The sequence below is a fragment of the Loxodonta africana genome, chromosome 20, assembly GCF_030014295.1.
Source record: "Loxodonta africana isolate mLoxAfr1 chromosome 20, mLoxAfr1.hap2, whole genome shotgun sequence".
NCBI classification, from domain to species: domain Eukaryota; kingdom Metazoa; phylum Chordata; class Mammalia; order Proboscidea; family Elephantidae; genus Loxodonta; species Loxodonta africana.
The window spans coordinates 48476652-48500695 of NC_087361.1; the positions used below are offsets into that span (position 1 = coordinate 48476652).

The window sequence follows — 24044 nt, forward strand, 5'->3', positions numbered from 1 at the left end:
ACAGATATGAAAAATTTATGAAATACCTACAATGTGCAAAACACTGAGGTAGGAGGTCCAGGTGATATTCAGATGAGATGCGGTGTGGTAGGAATATTTTCCTGTCTGCATAATTAAAGCTGAAGTCCCTGGGTGGTTTAAAGGGTTAACATGCTTGGCTGCTAACCAAAAGGTTGGAGGTTCAAGTCCATGCATAGGTGCCTTGGAAAAAAGGCTTGGAGATCTGTTTCTGAAATATCAGCCATTGAAAACCCTATGGAACCCAGTTCTACTCTGACACACCTGGAGTCACCATGAGTCAGAGTTACCTTGATGGCAATTAGTACCAGTATATTTAATGCTGGCCATCCCTGTAGATATCAATACCATAGCCCAATGGTTTTCAACTTCCCCACCCCCAGTGCTGAGATCAAGAAATGGTGCCATAAGCCAAGCAAACCAGAAGCATCTGTGCTGAACTTTAACAATTTTGCCCACTCACAAGTGATGGTGATAGTCAAGACACCTCAGAAAACCTGGGCAACAAATACTATTAAAATTGTGAGAATTGTCCAATAAGGTCTTTCTCGAGCCTTTCAAGAAATATCAAGAATGCAGTTATATGCAAGCAACATCATCAAATGTCTGTCTACACTTCATGGTATTTTTGCATTCTGTCCCAGAAATTAGATTTAACAAGAGAACATGTCAATTTGAGAGAGGGTAGAGAGAAAATGTGTGTCTGCGTGAGTGCTTCCAAGCTTTTGTCATTTCTTTCTTCACCGTCCTACCTTTATAAACAAAACACAGTGCACCTTTCGCATTTCTTCTGCCCTTAGCTCCTTTACCTTTACGTTGTTAGGTGCTGTTGAGTCAGTTCTAACTGATAGCAACCCCCCAGGACAGAGTAGAACTGCCCCGTAAGGTTCCCAAGGAATGGCTGGTGGATTTGAACTCCCAACCTTTTGGTTAGCAGCCAAGCTCTTAACCCCTACATCACCAGGGCCATTAAGAGAGTTCCTTAGTTTTTAAAATCTGGGCTGCTGTCTTTAAGGCACAGGGGTTTTCTTGAGCATCATCTTTTAATTTTTTACATGAGATGTATTCAATCTCTCCCTCCCCCTTGAATTCTCATTGGAAGACATGGCTGGAAGCCAAAGATAAATTTTTAGAAGAGCAAAATGGTTCAGGGCTGAAAGAAGCAGGTTTCTAGGTTATATAAAAACTCCAAAGTATTTTCTATAAGGAACTAAAGATTTCCATCACAACCTAAACTTTGCTAATTGCCTGAAGACACTGGCCTCTATCCTACAGGACATATGGATTAGCTAAAAAAGTGAGCCAGTGAAAATGGTATGCATATTTAAATGGGCTATTTTCTAACTTGATTTTCTTTTGGTTTAATTTTATTTTAAAAATTGCTATGTCTGAGTTCAGTAGCTACTTATAATAGCTGTGACTAAGGCATCTGTATATCTTTTTAAGGAGAAATTTATATTAGGAAAAAATGAGAAAAGCTAGCCTTTTTTAAAAAATTGGTTTCTGACATTTAATTGAATTGGATTGAAAATGCTTTGGATTTTTATTAAATTTAGAGGTAATTGTATTAAAATACCTCTAACTGATTAGATCAGTCATTCTAACTGAATCACAGAAGCCTGAGACAAATAATGCAGCCTGGAAAAGGGGGGTGAAAAAAAACTAAGCAAAACCAAATTAAAAATTGTGATTTTCTACACAGTAACACACAACTTGGTAAATACACTAAAACACCACTGAATTTTAAACTTTAGGTATAAGAACTATATCTCAAAAAGCGTTACTGAAAGATAGAAAATTATACTTGACCATATTTTCTATCTAAAAGACAGAAAAATATACACAAACACACATAAAATTTTCTGTATGTCTCTGCCACTCAGTTTCAGATTTCAAGCAGCAATGGCAACTGGGGGAAAAAATAGCAGGGTGGACATTGTATGTTGGGATTGTGAAATTATGCGAGAAGGAGCTTGTCTATGCCATTCTTTAGGCTATCAAGGAGTGCATCAAACATCTTAGAATCAGCGACTGCCATGCCACAGGGCACAAAATAACAGATTGCTACCTGTCACAGCCATGGGCAGCGCCAACACTAGCTCCCTCAACATCGTTTGAAAGGATGCCACATTTTGGTCCCCAATGGGAGTGGATCTTACTTGCCTTTAGTCATAACCCAGAGGCAAAGGCCCGAGGCTTGCTCAGAAGACAGAAGCAGCATTCCTTTGTCTTGTTTGCAAACACTCTGTGGAGCTTAATTTTCATTTGTGTGCAGGATGCTTACATTGAAGCCTTGGACTCAGGTATGAGAGTACATTTTCCTGTTCACAGCAAGTCAAGCTTACAGTTTCCCCCAAACTTCATGAAAAGTTAAATATGAATGATAAGTGAGAATCCCATTGGTTGTTATAGCTGGGTCTATGCCAACACCCCCTAGAAGATACATTCAATTCCATAACTCTGGTACCTGTGAATGCGAGATAGCATCTTGTTTGGAAACAGTCCTTGCAGTTGCACTTAGTTAAGTTAATGGGGTAGGGTGGGCCCTGATCCAACACGACTGGTGTCTTGATAAAAGAAGGCAAGAGACACAGAGATGGACACACAGGGAGAATGCTCTGGGGTGATGTGATCGTTGGGGTTGTGTGTCAACTTGAGTGGGCCATGATTCTCAGTGGTTTGGCAGTTATGATGCAGTTTGGCAGTCGTATAATGATGTGATCACTTCCATGATGCGATCTGATATAATCACCTCCTTGACAGGATCTGCTGTGAGTAGCCAATCAGTTGAAAGGGAATTTCCTTGGGGGTATGGCTTACATCCAATATAGGTGGACTTTCTGGCAAGGCTTGAGGGCTTTTGCTCACTCTGGATCCTGCAGCTGGCTCCTGTTCATCTGACCTCCGGTTCTTGGGACTTGAGCTAGCAGGTGACCTGCTGATCTTGGGTTAGCCAGCCCCTGCAGCTACGTGAGTCAGGAGAAGCCTCCAGCCTGCCCCACGGACTTGGGACTGTCCAGCCTCTACAACTTCATGAGCCATTTCCTGGATATAAATCTCTCTCTCTATTATATATATATATATATAGAGAGAGATGCTTCACTAGTAGTTTTGCTTCTCTAGAGAACCCAGGCTAAGACACATGATGAAGGTGGAGACTGGAGTAATAAGTCTACAAGCCAAAGATTGTTGGCTTTCACCAAAAGCTAGGAAAAAGGCATGAAACAGGTTCTCCCTCAGAGCTCTCAGAAGGAAATAAAACTGCCAACAATCTGACTTCATTCTAGCTTCCAGAACTGTGAGGGAATGTATTTGTATTGTTTTAAGCCACTCAATTGGTGGAATTTTCTAATGGCAACCCTGGAAAACTACTATAGTGAGTTCTATGAAACTGTGTTAAGTGTCAAGTACGTCAGAGATAGACAAGAGGAAAGTGAGAGTTAGGCTACACTTAGTTTCTTCTACCCTTGAGTTTGCTTACAAGCAGTTCTGATTTATTTATGATTAATAACTGGATTCATTCTATTCAGTGCTCCATGCCCTTCATCATCTGGTAAGTTCCTATTCTCCGTTTAAAATCACTCAAATGCCAACTGCTATGTAATATCTTAATTGAAACTTCTTCTGCCTGGTGGAGGGTTTTCCTTCTTCTGTGCTGCCAAAGCATCTTCCTAGGCAGGCAGGAGACATTCACCTGCCTCAGGTAGTGAATGCAGGTATGTCTGGGAGCAGCCTGAGCGAGCCACCTGTCTCCTCCCGGTGCCCAGCACCCATTGCAGCACACAATACCAAGGGGAGCCTCCTTAATGTTGGTGGCATGTATGACAGTCAATAATATGGGGCTTCTCCTGGATAAACAATCACCAGAGGGAGAAGAACAAGAATTTAATTAGGCCAAGGTCAAAACCTGGCCCAACGCTAGCAACATTTAGATCAGACTTTTTAGCTTCATTATTATATGGGATGATTAAAGAGCAGCGTATATGGGTGTCTCTATCAATCTGTTTACTAGAGGATCCTCCAAGAGGTTTAAAATACCTCCAAGAAATGAAACTCCATCTTCAAATGTGGTGGCATTTAGTACTATCTTGTTCAATCTTTAGCTGGACAAAAAATTTCAGTATACAATATAAATTCACAAAAGGCACGTTTGCAATTTTTATAATTAAAGGAAAGTCTGCTGGCTGGACTTTAGCATTCTTAATTAACAGTAAACACCAGTTCTGTGGAGGGTTGGAATGACTAGAACCACAACAACCAGAGCAGCTCATGTTAACTGAGCTTTTACTGTCTGCCAGGAATCCGTGGGCTATATGCTTCCCGTGGGTTATTTCATTTAATCCTCACAAAATGGTCCCCTGTTAGGTAAATAGTACTACTCCCCATTTTACAGAGAGGAGCCGAGAGGATTAAAGGCTATTTTATCTATCCAAGTCCACGCCAAGAGTAGGCTGCAGAGCCAGGATTCCCATATGGGCAGCCTGACCACTTAACCAGGTGCTAGGTGTTATGGAAACACTTAACACATAATTCTCACCATAAACATGCCAGGTGACAGGAGCAGCTACACTTCACACGTAAGGCAACACAGCGAACCAGGCTGATTTACTGGCCCGAGGCCATAAAATTATTAAAAATAAAAATCTCCCTGGAACACTATACTCATCTGCCTCTAACCACAATAAGATTATCTTAATGAAATTGACCTATTATGTCAGTATCCCAAACATGAAGAATTTCATAGTTTTTTTTTTTCTTTTATGATCAATATCAGGGGTTGGAAACCCTGGTGGCGTAGTGGTTAAGTGCTACAGCTGCTAACCAAGAGGTTGGCAGTTCAAATCCGCCAGGTGCTCCTTGGAAACTCTATGGGGCAGTTCTACTCTGTCCTATAGGATCGCTATGAGTCAGAATTGACTCGACGGCAGTGGGTTTTGGGTATCAGGGGTTGGAAAATGTGTTCTGTAAAGAGCCTAATAGTATGGCTTGCAGGCCATATGATTTCTTTTGCAACTCAAGTCTACCATTACAGAGCAAGCAGTCAAAGCAAAAACCTACTGCTGCTGAGTCAATTCCAATATATGGCGATCCTATGTCTTACAGAGTAGAACTGCTCCATAGGGTTTTCTGGGCTATAATCTTTATAGGAGCAGACTACCACACCTTTCTTCTGTGGCCCTGACAGGGGGATTATAAATGCCAACCCTTAGTTTAGTAGTCAAATACAAACCATTTGCACTACCCAGACACAAACAGTCAGACAATATGTAAACAAATGGGCACGATTGTGTTCCAATAAAACTTTTGTTTACAAAACAGGTGGCAGGACATGTCTGACTCAAAGGACGTAGTTAGCACACACTTGATCAATAATATTGTTTAAGTAAGAAAATTCATAAATTTACAAAGTCCTTAATGTGATATAATAGTAAAATGAATATATGAAAAGATGAATATATGCCAACCGATTTTCACGACCACAGGGGGAGCACAAAGAGGTTGGTGCACCTGAAAACCTGTTGCCATCAAGTTGATTCCAACTCATAGTGACTCTATGTACAACAAAACGAAACACTGTCCTGTCCTGTGCCACCCTCAGTCATCGTTATGCTTGAGCCCATTGTTGCAGCCACTGTGTCAATCCATTTCAGTGAGAGTCTTCCTCTTTTTTGCTCACCCTCTGCTTTACCAAACACGATGTCCTTCTCAAAGGATTGGTCCCTCTTCATAACATGTCCAAACTGCATGAGAAGAAGTCTCGTCATCTTGCTTCTAAGAAGCTTCTGGCTGTACTTCTCCAATACAGGTTTGTTCGTTCTTCTGGCACTCCACGTTATATTCAATATTCTTTGCCAACACCATAAATTCAAAGGTATCAATTCTTCTTTGGTCTTCCTTATTCATTGTCCAACTTTTGCATGCATATGAGAGGCAACTGAAAATACCATGGCTTGGGTCATGCATACCTTAGTCTTCAAGGTGACATCTTTGCTTTTTAACACTTTTAACAGGTCTTTTGCAGCAGATTTGCCCAATGCAAATCACACATTTGTCGTTTGATTTCTTGACTTTTGCTTCCATGGGCATTGAGTGTGGATCCAAGTAAAATGAAATCCTTGACAACTTCAATACTTTCTCCATTTATCATGATGTTGCTTATTGGTCCAGTTGTGAGGATTTTTGTTTTCTTCATGTTGACATAGTGAAGTAGAAATACCCTCACCCATCTAGATGCAAATCTGGCTTTACCGCTCACCAACTATATGACAATGGGCAATTTTTTTTTAATGACTCTGGGCCTCAGTATCCTTGGTGTTAAATAGGGACATAAAATTGCTACCATTCAGCACAGTCACAAAGACTAAAAGAAAATCAATGCACTAAAGGGTAAGTGGAGTAGTGATCCCTCAACAAAAAATTCCAAGCAGCTACTGGGACAACTGAGCAACAGCCAACTACCAGTGGGAGTGGTCTGCTCCACTCCATTTTACCTTCCACAGCAGCAAAGTGCCTAGCAATCAGCAACAGCACAATGAACAACTGCGACTCTGGGCAGGCAAAATTGGCTAGATTAAATCAAAGATTATAACATTTATTACAATACCCATGTTTAATCAGTGTTTGGAATTCATGACTAAGTCAGAAATTACACTGACAACTTGGGTTATGAAGTGGAATCCATTCTCAAGACACAGAGAATTAGGACCAAGTGTCTCCATGTACTACTGTTTTATCAAATTGGTTATGGCTTATTCTACTGGATCGATATTCCTGTTTTCCTTAATTACCAAAGAGACAAATACTAAAGCCAGATGGAGTCTGCAGTAGTGTGCTCACCTTCAAACACCACCTTTCTCCTCAGGAATCAGGAGCACAGTTAGAGCTGACACCTTTCTATTTCTGTATCATTGGTTCTAATACAATATGGCTGAAAATTTTATGGCTATGCTGAAATAGCCGATATTTTTCTTCCCTTTGTCTCTTTCTTTTCAATTTTAACAGGTTACAAAAGTATTGAGTTTCTTGTGAAGCACACTAAGGAATGGTATTATTAGCAATACGTTGGTAATGATGAAACAATTTTCTATTAAGCATAATTGTAAATCACATTTTCTTTCAGGCACCAAAATGTTAGCATTGAAGATGGGGTTGTAAATCTCTTTTCAATATCTCTTCTTTACAAGTCACTTCTAATTTTTTATTTTCAGCACAGAGGCAGACTACTTGTAAGTACAAATGTTATGAAGTTAGCAATCACCCAATGCCATTGCTCTTAACCAGGGAAGAGCCATAGCTCACCTTCTACAGCAATGACGTGGAGGAAAAAGGCCCCATGTGGCTGACCCCTTTAATGTTACCATCTAAAACTTCTAATTCTTTATTGGAATTAGCTGGGAATGCAAAGTACTCTCGCATAACATATTTTTCTTAGTCACCCTTTCCCAACAAGACTTGGCCCTGTTACAGCTTTTGTCCACTTTAGGAGTCTTCCATGGGGCAAACAGATTCCCATTAAAGGCCATTCTAGTTCTAGCATTAATAGTTGCTACCTCTAAAGGATCAGGTATTTACTTTTAGAAGGCTGCTTTTATTGTTCTTTTGGCCGTCAACATTATTAACTTGTTATCTTTTAAGGTTATTTTTCTCCCCCTCTAGCCTAGAGATTTTTTTTTTTTTCAATTTCTCTTTAAACTGCTGTTATCTTTCTACAGAAAACACTGTAATGTATATATGGCTATCTATGGCTTGTCTTAATATCCAATAATGTAATATTTGGAGAAAAACCAAAGCAAAAAGCACTGAACTAGCTCAGAACATAACAAGATCACATTACACTTAGAGAATTCTTTCTTGGTCTGGGTTATGGGCTCAAGTTTATGTGGCATTCTCTCATTTCAATGTATACGTCATGTGGCTCCTTGTTCACCCATTCCTTCAAGAGCAGCAACATCAAAACAAAATCTCTTCATTTTCTATTAGTAAAATTCTCAGCACGTAGTAGGTCCTGAATTAGTATTTGTTGAGTTACTCACCTGCAGTTAATGCCCATACTTACTAGCCTAGCACTGAAGGTCTCTACAATTGAGTACCAACCTAATTTCCTTTAGGTCACTTATGTAAGGTATCTGCTGTCACTAAGTTGGACCGATTTTGTCTCCCAACCATGCCATATACCTTCCTGCCTCCCCGTATTTGCATCACTGTTCCTATTAAGTCTGAAGTACTCTATCACAAAACCCATCTGTAGATCCATCATCAGGCCCTCCAGATCTGGTGCAAATGCCATCTCCTTCATGGAGCCATCTCTGATCAATCCAGAAGTTCTCTCTTCCTCCCTGAAGTAGGTTGTATGCTTATGTTCCTTACATCACAGATAACTTCTCATTTCTTTGACTAACTTTCCTACTAGGTTTTAATATCCATGAGGGTCAGATATTCTGTGTTCTTATCATATGTTCCATTAAGTCTAGGGAAATGGTTTGTAGGGAACAGGTGCTAATGATTAATGAATGGCAAACTGATTACTATGTAAACAGTTACCCTGACGGAGTTCACAAGAACTTCCGATCCATTGCTGAATACTAGCTGCTGTAATTTGTAATCATACATCTTTTAGATTCTAAGACAAGCCCTACAACAACTGTCTTTCCCTGCTGGAAAAGTTGGAACCAAAAAGTTCATTTGACCAGATCTGTCACAGAGGGTATTAAGAGGTATATGAAAAAACACCCTAGGAAAGGATGTTTCAGGTATGTGAAATGGTTGTCCAGACAAAATAAGCATTTACTTAAATATATATCTACTTACACATTCACTTATGTGCTAAGTCGATAAGAAATTGCCATTAAGTATGGGCTGATAAAGTTACACGATCCATCTTGTACCGTATGTTCTTTTCTAAAGAATATGTAATACTTTCAATGGATTTTAAGCTAACTGTGAGTGTTTAATTCAGAATAATCTCCACTTTAAAAGCTACCACTTAAAAAATGCAGAGCCTTAAGAACATAATGTTAAGTGAAAGAAGCTAGACACAAAAGAGTATGTATTATAGGATTCCAGTGATATAAAATGTCCAGAAAAGACAAATCTATAGAGCCAGGGAGTAGATTAGTAGTTGCGTAGGGTTGGGGATAAGAGCAGGGATTAACTATAAATAGGCATGAAGGACCTTACTGGGGTGATGACAATGTGCTAACCCAAGAATGGATTATGGTGATGGTTGCTTTGTTTGGTAAATTTATTAAAATGATTGAATTATATATTTAAAACGAGTGAATCTTATGATATGTAAATTATACCTCAATAAAGCTGTGCAAAAATGCAATGAAAGGGGGAAGAGAGAACACTGATAATTAGGAATCTACCTGAGGCAGAGAAAGTAGTCCATTTTAGGTGGAATTTAATCAAAGAACTAAAGTAATACCTTAATAAAAAGTGAGTGGATATATTTACAATTTTGAAACATTTGCAGACTGACTCTAAAAGTATTTGTAATACATTAAAACTCAGTTAACTCCATATTCATTCATATTCCTGAGTTATTTTTTACTATCTGCAAAAAACAATTATATACTCTTTAAGAAATGCAATCCAACAACTTACTGATAAAATAATAATACACTGTATATGCCAATTATACCATTTGGTTTAATACTAAACTGAATGCTTGCCTTTATTTCATGGAGACAAAAAGGAAGTCTTTTAGTTCACTCAGTCCACAAAACTCTCAACAAGAGCATTAAATAAAAGAAAGTAAGATATTAGTACTACACCTACCTCTTGAAGAAGGCACTGTCCTTTCCTCCAATAAAACAATTAGAAACAACACAAATCATCCAAGTTAAATTTCACAGCGAAAAACAATGTAATACTTACCAAATCTCCTTCTTCATTAATGAAATGTAATTGCACTCACAAAACTAGTATTTATTGAAATTTTTCTATAAGCCATGTATACTGCAAATTAAGTGAATTATAGTCCCCACCCTCAAGTAGCCCAAAGCCTAGGTGATGAAAGAGGCAATAGACAATACAGTGTCATCAATGACTCATAAAATACCTACTGCCAAGTGAAAATCAAAGAAAGCCAGGGAAGTTTACCAAATGACATGACACCGAGTGGAGTCAATTTGAGTTCTACCAAGTGGCATATACAAGGCGCAGAACAGTTGGTATATCAGGATTTCAAATTACACCCACTTCTCACTTATGTACATGGTTAGGTTCCAAAGATCAGGTTGTCACGCAAAAATTGGTTTTATGCAAAAATGGAGGATGACCACATCAGCTCACAAATGGAAGATGACTACATCATTATTACATAACTGCCAAATTACATCATTACATAGCTGCCAAACCACTGAGAATCATGACCCAGCCAAGTTGACACATAACCTTAACCATCACAGCCAGCATTACTCTTGCCTCATACCTCAGCATTTGTTACTGACAAACGTACACCACTGATGCATAAAATAGTTGGATAGTAGATTTTTTACTATTGTCATAAATACAAAATGTCAGAGAGCAAGACAGGTGATAAGTGAGGAGTAGGTGTAATTGAAATCAAGTGCTAAGAGCGTTTGTTAAACCAAAAAAAGTTCAACAAGTACAAGTAGGTTTTTAAAAAAAAATTTTAGGGGGGGTTGGGGAAGACAGCAGTGGTAGACAATTTCAAACTCTGATGTGATGTTTTCTTTTCCCTGACAAATAAAAAAAATCCAAACAAACATGAATTACCTCTAACCACCTCTTCCACAGACTCCGTGGTGGTGGTGGTTGTCGTGGCAATGCTGGTGGTTCTCTCTGTAGCCTCTTCATAGGGTTCCTCAGCCTCTTCCTCCACCTCATCACCATCCTCATCATCCTCGTCATCCTCAGTTTCTTCTTCCTCAACATCAGCCGCTTCCTCCTCCTCTGCTACTTCTACTACTTTGTCTTCACTACAACAGGAAAGAGAAATAAAAGTATGTCATGAATTGAATTGTGTCCCCCAAAATATGTATGAAAGTCCTGGCCCCGGGCCCTGGCCCTGTGAAAATAGGGTTTTTCCTGTTTTGAAATAGGGTTTTTCTTTGTCATGTTAATAAGGCCATAACCAGAAGGGTGTATCCTATAATCATCTGAATTATAAAAAGAGCAGAACACAAACAGAGACAAACACAGGGGGCAAAAATGCCAAAAGACACCAAGGAATGTCAAGAAATGCCTAAGGCTCCTGACAAGGAAGGACCCTCCCCCATAGCCAAGGCCTTGATTTGTACTTCTAGCCTCCAAAACTGTGAGCCAATAAAATTCTTGCTCTTTAAAGTCACCCACTTGTGGCAGTTTTTATTATGGCAACACTAAGTAACTAAGAAAAATTTCAGAAAGTGGAAAAAAAAAAATCAACAACTTGGAACTTTGGTAATCTGAAAGAAAGCATGCCATCAGAGTAAAAATATATACAAGGCTTGAAATCATCTGTTCTAAGTGTGAATCCCAGCTACGCAGTCTGCAACTGTTTCTACCCTTGGGCACAACTCTTCTGAGTTTATGTGGTTGTAAAAAAAATAAGCGAACACCAAAACCAAGTTTACCATGTTATGGAGATTACATCTAATCATGCATATGGAAGTACCATATAGCAGTAGACACCCAATGACTGTTAGTAGAAATTGGTTCAACAACTACCATTCAAAATTTAAACCGGAAATGGAGGTGAAAGAAAAAAATCTGCTTAAATAAATCTGTAATATCCAGGGATGTCTATTGCTCTCCACTCTGGCTAACTGCTCAAGATTTAGAGAAGATCAGCTATGTCAGTGGTTCTCGAATTTTGTCAAGCATCGGAAGAATCACTTGGGAGGTTTATTTGAAAATACAGATCACCGGGCACCACCCCCAAAGTTTTGGAATCAGTTGGTCTGGGATACAGCCCCTAATCTGCATTTCTAACAAATTCTCAAGTGTTGCTGATGCTGCTGGTGCAGGGATGATATTCCAAGAACCACTGAAATATACAATATGGAGAATAATGGTAACAGAAAACCAGTCATGGACAGTAAAATTGGCAAAGGGATCAGAAATAACTGCATGGCATCAAATGTCTATATGCTGATGCACAATGGTGAGTATTAACTAAACAGGCAAATTTGGACATCAAAAGAAGGGCAGGTTTTGTACAAAATTTAAAAAGGTCCAATAAGCTATCTTTGAGAAAATCATTTACCGGCCATTGCAGGCATTGCCAAGAACATTAGAAAGAAGAGAATTAAGATAGGAATGTAAGCGTTAAAACAGCGAGATGGTATATATCACATGCCACCTGGTCAGACTGGAGAAACAGATTGTCCATGATCAAATGACAAAACTAATGCAGGAAAGATATCTAGTCGTGATGGTGAATTTCAATTTACCAGAGCATTTCCCATAGATTTAATTTGGCAAGAAGCACCATAGGCATAGGATTTAGAATTGCTGGGCTGGCAGTTCAATTTTCCCAGGGAAAAAATGAGAAAGCAGAGAATTGTCCCTCCAGAGCTGAATTCTGCCCAACAAGGATGAGCTCATCATGTGGGACGTGATAGAAACCTGGAGCACTCTGCGTTCCCCACAACACAAAGCCTTGGAATGATCATCGTAGTACGGTACAATGTAGGAAATCAGGTTTCAAAAATGCTTGAAAGAGAGAAATATATGATTCCATAGTCTACATCTGTGGAAATCAAGGTGGCTCAAAAAAGTTGAAAAGCTTTCAAAGATGAGTGTCTGACAGGAGAGTTACAAGCAGGTTTGCAAAGAGATGAATATAGTACTAAATTCTCTAACTCAAATTTTGAGGACTTTTACAAAGGTTGTATAAAGAGGTGTACGATGCAACCATAATAAACGAAAAATGTCCAAAGAAGTTGGAGGCACTTGTATGAAGAAAAGAATTAGGACGCTCTTACTAAGCAGGGTAAACTCATTAGTGTGTGAGGATATTCAATAAATGAAGGATTTACACAGAGAAGACCCTCGTCAGTCACGTTAACTTCCTGGTCTACAAGACCAAGAAGAAATAGGAAAGAAGAACAAGGACAGCAAATACTGGACTGGCATTGACAATCAGATGGTGTAGGCCTTCATCTGCTTAGAGATAAATGGAGTAAAATAATTTATTCATTGCCTGAATTTCTGGACAAAAGTCTACTACTTGAGGCAACATTTCAAAGTAATTCAAACTTTAACAGTTGCTCAGCTGCCCCAACTTTTACCTAGTAGGTTACCTCTTCATTTTTCTATAAATCTAAATAATAGGAAAAACAACAATAACTGTTATATTACTATCAAATAAAATCAATGACCTGATGCATGTTGTCATCTTATTTTGTTGGGGATCTCTTCTGTACTCAGTCAAATTACAGGAAACCAATATTGTTTAGTTCTTCAGTTGAGGTGGAAAATTCTGGTAAAGCCAGAGAGAAAAAAATCAGAGGAATGTTCTCCTTAAACCGTGATCTAAAATGGTGTGAATGTGCACGCTGTCTTGAAGCAAGACTAGAGCAGCAATGTCCAAGTACATGGTCAAAGGTTAAGACATGACTGTGCTTACAGGGGAGTCCTTGGGTGGTACAAATAAGATTAACACACTCAGCTGCTAACTGAAAGGTTGGAGGGTTGAATCCACCCAGGTGGCGCCTTGGAAGAAAGGCCTGGTGATCTACTTATGAAAAACCAGGTATTGAAAGAGCTATGGAGCACAACTGTACTCTGACACACATGGAGTTGCCATGAGTCAGAATCGGCTCCTCAGCAACTGGTTTACTGGTTGGTGCTTCCATGTGGGAAGGTGAAACCACGACCCTAGGGACCCCCCGGGAGCCTCCTCCAAACTTCTCTGTTATTAAATGAATATTAGCTTAAAGCTTCAAACAGAAAACATGCTTATGAAAACAGCTGTGTTTAATATGATCAGCATTCTGATGTGTGTCTAGCCAGAAAAAGTGAAATGTACGCTCTCACCCATCGCTGCATTTGCCTGAGCAATTTACTGGCATAATAACAAGGAACACACATGCATGATAGTTTGGCTGGCTCAGGAATTAAATTACTTGGCCTAAGAGAACTCGGATTCAATTCATGTCACCAGACTTTAATTTCTAGAATTAAATTTAGATGTCCATGAATTTAATTATCTATTGGGACACTATTAAAAACAGTATTATGTTTTAATAATGTTACATCTTCACAAAGAATGCCCACATGCCAGCATTACAATTTCTCATTGTGTTTTTTAATAAATAGCAGGAAACACTGAAAGGAAACGAAAAACTACAAATCCCTTTTCCATCCTTTTTAAATGCTGGACAGTTTTGTTCCGTGATACGGCCTGGTTTTCAGAAGTTGACCACACTGTGCGGAAAGGCAAAACAGGATCAATTTATGCAAATGAGCTAAGTGTCAAGAAGCAATTTCCTAATAAACAGTCACATAACAGCAACTCACAGTAAAATAATCACTTGGTAACAAACAGAGTGAGGTTCGTAACATGCACAGATTTTAACACACGCCAGTTTGTGGCAGATGGCTTTTACAGTTCTTAAATACCAATTATGAGAAACACTTCTAAGATGGAGCAACTATCTAAAAAATGCTAACCATCCCAGGAGTATCTGAATTTTATAGAAGATCAAAGGGAAAAAGAGACATTAATACAAGGAGATAAATCTCTGATGATAAAATTTTGTGTGTCAGCATGCAAGATTTTACTTCATTGAAAGATAAACTATATCACGAAGGTGACATTCTTCTATTCCTAATTGAAGGCTGACCTTGATACAATTCCTCCTGGGGAAAACTGCAGAGAGTAAATGGTTTTGATCCACAACAATTTTAACTCCTTTTTGTTAAGTTATGCAAAGCAAGTTAACTACTTGCACTCTCTAAAAAAAAGTTCTATTTATTCTTTCATAAGATTTTCAATATTGTTTTTTCCCATAAGGTCTCTTCAATTGCATCATATGCATGTAGCAGCTGGACAATGAATAAGGAAGACAGAAGAATAATTGATGCATCTGAATTGTGGTGTTAGCGAAGAATATTAAATATACCATGGACTGCCAGAAGAAGGAACAAACCAGTCTTGGAAGGAATAAAACTAGAATGAATGTTAGAAGTTAAGGATGGTAAAACTCTGTCTTGCTTACTTTGGACACACCATCAAGAAAGACCCATTACTTCAAAAGACATCATGTTTTGGTAAAGAAGAAGGTCATCGAAAATGAGGGAAACTCTCCAGGAGATGGGCTGACACAACAGCCACAGCAATGAGTTCAAACATATCAAAGATCATGAAGATGGCACAGGACTCGGCAAGAGTTTGCTCTGTTACATACACAAGGTCGCCATGCGTTGGAGCCAACTTGCCAGAAACTAACAACAACAAAAACATTCTTTCAAAGCCTTTGCTAAGACTGACATTTTCCCCTCTGGTAAGACAAAGAAGGAAACCCTGGTGGTGTCGTGGTTAAGTGCTACGGCTGCTAACCAAAAGGTTGGCAGTGGACAGTGGGTTAGTGGGTTTTCTGGTTAAGACAAAGAAGACGAAATGGCAGAGAAGAAGCTATGGCTCCAGTGGTTATGCGAATGGGTATAATCAGGAGAAAAAACTCCTGCAAGAATGAGGGGGAAGTGAAAATGGAACCACTGTCAGTTCCCAAAATGTAGCAACCAACCGGGGGACAGACCGGAAGAGCCACACTCTACAGGAAGAGGCTCAGACCAGCAGATGTTGTTCTGGAGATGAACAGAATGACTTCTCCGGGAGTTAGCAAGAAAGAGAGAAAAAAAAACAAATATTTTAAAAAGTAAACAATGTTCTCCCACTCTCTGCCTTAGTTCATAGTGCCACCAGCTTATCCCAGAGGAAAGCGGTGTCAGAAACAATTGTGGTTAAATTAGGGAAATCAGAAGTTGCCAGGAAACGTGAGAAAATGTTAAAGAAAGGAAACACATTCTCTTCACTTCTGAGTAAGGAGGGCTATGTGAGGAAAAGCTAGCATCTCTTCCACCTAAGGCATTGTTAGAAGCCAAACACAAGAGAAGATGTTGACTGATTCTACTTACATGAACTGTGAAATTGGAAACCCTGGTGGCGTAGTGGTTAAGTGCTACGGCGGCTAACCAAAGGGTCAGCAGTCCAAATCTGCCAGGCGCTCCTTGGAAACTCTATGGGGCAGTTCTACTCTGTCCTATAGCGTTGCTGTGAGTCGGAATCAACTCGACGGCACTGGGTTTGTTTTCGTTTTGGAAACTATGAAAATAGGCAAAACCCTCTGCTCTTAGAACTCTGGTGGGTTGCCACACTTTGGGGGGCTGGGAGAAGAAGGGACAGTGACTGAAAGGGAACATGAGGGGTATCTTGCGGGCTGGCGAGTCTCTGTGTTTCAATCTGGGTGCTGGCTGCACAGTTGTGTTCGGTTTTGAAAATGCATGGAGTTGTATACCTGTGATGTGTGTGTGTGTGTACACATAAACCCATTGCTGTTGAGTGGATTCCGGCTCACAGTCATCTTATAGTACAGAGTAGAATTGCTCCATAGGGTTCCCAAGGAGCGGCTGGTGGATTCGAACTGGTGACCTTTTGGTTTGCAGCTGAGCTCTTAACCACTGTGCAACCAGGGCTCCATATATATATATACCGTGCACAGTGTTTAGAATGGTGCCTGGCACACAGTTGCTGTTGTTGCTGCCATCAAGTTGGCCCTGACTCATGGTGACCCCTGTACAATAGAACAAAATGTTGACTGCTCCTATGCCATCGCTGTGATTGCTTGCAGATCTGAATCTTGTGATCCATATGGCTTTTACTGGATGATTTTGGAATTAGATTGCCAGGCCTTTCTTCCTAGTCCATCTTAGTTTGGAAGCTCCATTGAAACCTATAAGGCATCAAGCAACATGCAAGCCTCCAGCGACAGATGGATGGTGGCTACACGTGAGGTACACTTGCCAGGAACCAAACTTAGCAGACCGTTAAAAAATACATGTTAAATGCATGAATGTACCATGCATAAATATCACTGAGCTATTCCTACACAGGAAACCCTGGTGGTGTAGTGGTTAAGAGCTATGGCTGCTAGCCGAAAGGTCAGCAGTTCAAATCTACCAGGCACTTCCTGGAAATCCTATGGGGCAGTACTACTCTGTACTATAGTGTTGCTATGAGTTGGAATCGACTCGAAGGCAATGGGTTTTATTCCTACAGAATTGATGTACCCTATGACAACTACACATACTAAAAAAACAGTTTGACTTTATTCTTCATGAGAAAATATGAGAGGCAGATATTAGGCAGTCTTATGAAAACCTTAAAATACAAAATTACTTTATCATTAAAATCTAAAAAAAAAAAGTTACAGATTATACTTTCAAACCTGTAGTACCTCATGGCAAGATGAACTATTTAAAAAAAAAAAAAGAAAGAACTGTTGCCGTCGAGTCGATTTTGACTCATAGAGACCCTACAGGACAGAGTGGAACTGCCCCACAGGGTTTCCAAGGAGCAGCTAGTAGATTCGAACTGCTGACCTTTTGGTTAGCAGCTGACTCTTAACCACTGCACCACCATCGAATCCAGAATTAAATTCACGTGTGTATTGGCCACTAAGGGTCTTGCCAATTCTAAGAATCAAGGAGGCATGTAACTCTAAATCCTAAAGTGTATTCACTGAAATGTGTGAGGCATGAAAGATTTAAGGAAGGGTATAAAAAGTGTTGATAGTTTAAAATAAAATCAACTTCCCTTAACACATGCAGGTAATCTCTGCCTTGTTTACCTTAGTAAGACTAAAGCAAGCCAAGAGAGGAAAGACACACTGAAGTCATGTTTTTGTGTAAATTAGTTGTGTTGGGTACCCCGTTGTCCTTCAGTTCATTCTGGCTCATAGCAACCCCATAGGACAGAGTAGACTGCCCCTGAGGGTTTCCAAGGGGCAGCTGGTGGATTTGAACTGCCGATCTCTGGTTAGCGGCTGGACACTTAACCACAGCACCACTAGGGCTTCTAGTGCTGGGTAGGACATTTTAAAAACAACTTCAATTTTTCCCCACTATACCGGTGCACAAACATGGTAAGAATAATATTCCAGCAACAGAAAAACAATCTAAATAATACTACTAGGACTGGATAAGAAAAATCTAAGGTTGGGGCAGTTTATAGGACCACAGGCACAGCTTCTTCAGCAAGCTGGTATTATGAGACGAAAACGTCTGGTCTGAATCATCATGACAGCTGAGGATGTATGATTTTAGGTCTAGTGCTTGACTGAATGCTGGTGTGGAAAAACAAGCCGTACAGGACATTTCTAGGATTCAGGGAAAATCTGACTATCAACTAAGTAGCAGATGATACTAAAGAATTATTGTTGATCCTGGTTGGAGCAAAAGAGAATGAAGAAGACCAAAGACACAAGGGAAAGATGAGTTCAAAGGACTAATGGACAACTACTACAACCTCCACCAGACTGAGCCCAGAAAAACTAGATGGTACCTGGTTACCCCATCGCTGACTGCTCTGGCAGGAATCACAATAGAGGGTCCCAGACAGAGCAGGAGAAAAATGTAGAACAAAATTTAAATTCACACACAAAAAAGGGCCAGGCTAGCTGGTCTAACAGAGACTGGAGAAACCCTGAGAGTATAGCACCCAGATACCATTTTAACTCAGTACTGATGTCACTCCTGAGATTCACCCTTCAGACAAAGATTAGGCAGGTCTACAGAGCCAACGATAACACACACAAGGCACGTACACTTGGATCATGTGTATGAGACAAATGGACACAAAAGCTCAAAAGCAAAGACAAGAAGGAAGGGACAAGAAAACTGGACGAATGGCAACAGGGAACCTGAGGCGAAGAAGGGGAGAGTGCTGACACATCGCGAGGCTGACAACCAATGTCAAAACAACTCGAGCATTAACTGCTTAACGAGAAACTAATTTGCTCTGTAAACTTTCACCTAAATCATTAAAAAAAGAAAAAGAAAAGGATTATTGTTGAGGGGAACAGAAGGACTCCTTACTTAGGGGGCACTGAGCTTCTGCTAAAGTTGATGGAAAAATTTGGACATGGGTAATGGTGATGGTTGTACAACATGATGAACGTAATTAACGCCATTGAACTGAACGTATAAAAGATGTTGAAATGGCAAATGTTTTGTTATATATATGTGTATATATATGTTGTTGTTATGAGTTGCCGTCAATTCCAACTCATGGTAACCCCACGTGTACAGATGAGAACTGTGCCGTGGGGTTTTCAAGGCAAGGAAGCAGATCACCAGCCCTGTCTCCTGAGGCGCATCTGGGCGAGTTCAGACAGCCAACCTTTTGGCGAGTAGTCAAGTGCTTAACTGTGTGCTTCACCCAGGGACTTGTTATATATATACTTACCACAATAAGAATAAAAAAACAATTACTGTTAATTTTGTTGGGTGAGATGATATCACTTGGGCTCTGCAGAAAAATGTTCTTCATTTGCAGAGAGAGATACAGACGAAAGTATTTAGTATGCTTGATGTCTGGAATTTACTTTAAAACATTTCAATACCACAAAAAAGTACACTGAAAGGGAGAAAATGATATTCTGGCAAGACTTAAGTAATATTAAGTTTGAAATATAATTGCAGTAAAATAGTTAAATTACTTTTTTTAAAGACTATCTTGGAAACCAGAAAAGCCATATATAATCAAAAGCAGGCTATTGTCCTGACAGCTTTATGACCAACTCAGGATGAAGAAGAAGCACCTAAGGTGATATATACTTTCAGAGTCATTTTAAGTTCTTGATCTGTGAAACGAAATTTCGGTTCATCAGATGCTATGCCAGAAAACTCTGAATGGGCAAATGCCTCATGTCCAAAGATCTGGCTGCTAAGTATAGGTTATCTGTATGTATTTTGGGTGGAGGAGGGAGTAGAAATATATAACCTGTAGCCATTCTACAAATACTTGAGTGTGTACTAGGTTTGTGTTCTACAACTAAATGAACAGTTAGAAGTTCGAACCCACCCAATGGCCCCACGAAAGAAAGGTCTGGTGATCTGCTTTTGTAAAGATAAAGGCCAAGAACACCTTACGGAGTTCAGTTGTACTCTATAACACGAGGGGTTGCCATGAGTCGGAACTGACTCAATGGCAATGGGCTGTACTGCATAGGAGAAACTCTCCATGGATCTGGGGATATGGCAGAGAATAAAACACAAAATTCCATGGCCATTTGGGGCTCACATTCTATAGGGAAGAAACATTTATGATGTTATACTAGCATACTGGAAGGTACCAAGAGCAATGGAGAAAAGCATGAAAGATACATTGGGTATGCTGGGGTGCACTAGGATGGGTGGCTGGGGAGAATTTTGCAATTTTTAAAGAGGGTAGTCAGGGAAGGATGCCTTGAAAGTGTCATTTTAGCAAAAACTGTGTGTTGTGTCTACCCTCCTTGTCGATCATCTAGACACCGGAGACTAATGTAAAGCCATAGGCCACAAAGGCCTCTAGAAAAGTCACAAGGCAAGAGATTAGTCCAACCCTTCTTTCTTTTGGGGACGCCTTGTGACGGCCCTATTCCTTAGAAAGCAGAGATGTATACTTTTTAGTGATGGAGGCACATCATAAGCACATAAATAAGAAAAACAGTTAACATGCTTGGCTGCTATCCTAGAAACTGGAGATTTGAGTCCACTCAGAGCCACCTTGGGAGAAAGGCCTGGTGCTCTGCTTCCGAAAAATCAGCCATTGAAAACCCTATGGGGCACAGCTCTACTCAGACATACATGGGGTCACCATGAGCTGGGTCGTCTGGACGGCAACTTTGAAAATGGTATTAAAAATCAAACCTTTGCTCTCGAGTCAATTCCGACTCATAGTGACATAGTATTAATAAAGTCTAGTTTTGCTTTTCATAGACGATGTATTCGATGGGGTTGATTCTAGCAGAAACAAATCTATTAAAACCTATATTTACTAGAAACTATGCCTACTAAGTAAACGCTGGTGGCGTAGTGGTTAAGTGCTATGGTTGCTTACCAAAAGGTCAGCAGTTCGAATCCACCAGCCGATCCTTGGAAACTCTATGGGGCAGTTCTGTTCTGTCCTATAGGGTCGCTATGAGTCAGAATTGACTCAGTGGCAACGGGTTTGGTTTGGCTTTTTGATGCCTACTATGGTGCAACGGTTAAGTGCTCATCTACTAACCAAAAGTTGGCGGTTAGAACCCAGCAAGCAGCTCTGCAGAAGAAACACCTGGTGACCTGCTCCCGTAAAGATTACACCTAAGAAAAACCTATGGGGAAGTTCTACTCTGTCACATGGGGTTGCTCTGAGTCAAAAACCGGCTCAATGGCACTCAACAACGACGACGTGCCTAGTAAAGTCCCGAATGCTGACCACAGGCTCAGTCCTGTGGGGATATTCATGTAAACACATATAAATGGTGTTATAACAGATGTACATACAATAAATCTGAAAAAGTCTGTCAACAGGGTCCTGGAGGGATGGATGGACGAATAACCGGTTGAGGCAGTAGTAGCTGAACTGGGAATGAAGAATGAGTTGAAATCTGGTGAGAAGAAGATGGCAAAAAGGGCACTGAAAAAACAGCAACCAGCACATGTGAGTATAAGAAGTGTCTGCAGGAAGTGCAAATCACTGGGTATGGTTGGAGGATGGGAGTGGGTAGGAATTGGGCAGAAAATCTGCTACATCTATATTCTTTGAAAGGCTAAGGAGTTTGGATCTATCTACTAGTATTGTCGAGTCTAAGAGAAAAGCTTTAAGCAGAAGAGTGGAAAGATCAGCTGTATTGCAACAAGTGTGAGTGGGCAGCAATATGAAGGACAGGCAGGTGGGGGGCTGAACGGTGGCAGCGGGGGAAGGCTCTCCTGGAGCCTAAGCACAGAAGACAAGGGAAGCGAGGGCCTTGAGGAAGTAACACGACAGAACCGGTAATGACGAAAGGCGTTAGTGAGAGGATAAATCTGATGCTTCGAGATGGAATGACTGTGTGGCTCATGGCCTTATGGATGGTAACAGAGGATAAAGAAGGCGGAATGGGTAGCAGGGAACAGAAGTTAACGGGCTCAGCTTTGATCGTGATGCATCTGACATGCCTGTAAGGCTTTGTTGTAGAGACATCCAGCAAACAGCCGGAAATGAAAGGACTAAAAATTTGGGCCACGGATACACAGATCTGGGAGGCAAAGCTTTTCTATTTCCATTAAGTAAACGGTGCCACATATTTTTGTGGCTGTTGTTTAAAACTGAGCAACTGCCATTCATGAAAGGCGACAGATAATGGAGCAGATGGTCACTCATACTTTTTGCATCACTAATATGTCCCATTACTATACCATATAAAACTAAAAATCACAATCTAGCGTTCTGAATTCTAATTATGCTGTTCTTTCCTCCTTTCCTTTCTCTGCACAGAGTAATTCAAAACCTCTTCCTAATTCAGAGGTCTACCCGAAAGTTCCCCGAAGGAGGTATCTTCTAAACCACTGACCAACTGTCAGTCGCGGTGACCCCGTGTGTGTCAGAGTAGGACTGTGCTCGATATGGTTTTCAGTGACTGATTTTTCAGATATAGATGGCCAGATCTTTCTTCAGGGGTGCCTCTGGGTGGACTTGAACCTCCAACCTTTTGGTTAGCAGCCGAGTGTATTAACTGCTGCCTAGTCAAAAACAGTCTACTATGTCTCAAACAATAGTATAAGTCACTCATTCAATAAATATTACTGGAGACCTACTAGGTGGCAGGCATTCTCCTAGATCCAAGGCTCCAAAAGAGAAAAGGCCAAGGTCTCTGCCCTCAGAGAGCTTATAGTCTATTGGTGGAAAGAAAGACAAGAAGCAATTAGTGTACAGATGGAAATAAATAAGACAGAGAAGCCCTGGTGGCACTCAGCTGCTCACTAAAAGGTTGGTGGTTCAAACTCACCTAGTGGCTCCATAGGAAAAAGGCCTGGTGACCTGCTTCCATAGAGATTACAGCCAGGAAAACCCTACAAAGCAGTTCTGATGTCACATGGGGTCACTTTTTTTTTAAAAAGAATGATCAGGGGACTCCATTCTGGGAGGATGACACCAAAGCTGAAGATAAAAGAAACCCAGCAGTATTCTGGGGAAAACCATCACAGCCAGTGAGATCTGTCAGTCCTAGGATGGCAAAGAGCTTGGCATGTTGACGTGGGTGATACTGAGTAAGATAGAGAGGCATGGGGTGATGCTGGCGTGGAAGGCAGGAGCTGGGCCAAATGTGTTAATACCTGTAAAGACATCACCATCTTTAGCATCTCAATGTCAGGCTTCATTGCTTTCCCTCTGTAAATGTGGTTTTAAGTGTACTGGAGAGCCAACGAAACATGTTAAATTGGGAAATTCCTAGAGTGTGTGAAAGAGAGAGAGAGAGAAATAATGGAAGCAGGATTAGCAGGATAGAATTGGAGTCCCAGCATGGCGCAAAAGGTTAAATGCTTGACAGCTAGCTGAAAGGGTTGCTTGCGGCTTAAATCCCATCCAGGGATGCCTCGAAAGAAAAGATGGCGATCTCCTTCCAAAAGGTCTCACAGCCTTGAAAACCCTATGGAGCAATTCTACTCTACAACACACAGGGTAGCCAAGAGTTGGAATCAACTCAGCTGCAACTGGTTTGGTTTTCTGGGGTTTCAGACTAGGATTATACTGGAAAAGATGGAGAGAAGTGGATGCATTTGCCCGAGGGACAATGACGAGTCTCATGTTTTTACCTGTAATTCCTAGGAGGGGACTCAGAACCCTTACTGAGATAGTACAGCCTTGAGATAGCCAAGTAAGAGCTTGTAAGAAAGTAAACCAAGTAAGAAAGTAGGAACTCTCTTTTGGACATGTTAGAATTCAAATGCCTTAGGCACATATCAGGTGGAGGCCAATGATTAAGAAGGCAGATCTAACAGGCTGGCAGTCTGAGGCACTGTCTGGGCTAGAGGAATAAACCTTGGCCTAACTGACTAATGACTGG

General features: G+C 40.5%; 1 protein-coding gene across 4 annotated transcripts in view; it reads right to left on the reverse strand.

The window, feature by feature from the left end:
* The window catches only part of APP (amyloid beta precursor protein), a 295049-nt gene that overhangs the window by 131911 nt on the left and 139094 nt on the right, over positions 1-24044 (reverse strand). For all 4 annotated transcript variants that reach the window (XM_064273133.1, XM_064273132.1, XM_064273131.1 and 1 more), the window contains exon 6: positions 10762-10964. In XM_064273133.1, the coding sequence (XP_064129203.1) occupies positions 10762-10964 (203 nt within the window). The remainder of the gene's footprint in view (positions 1-10761; positions 10965-24044) is intronic.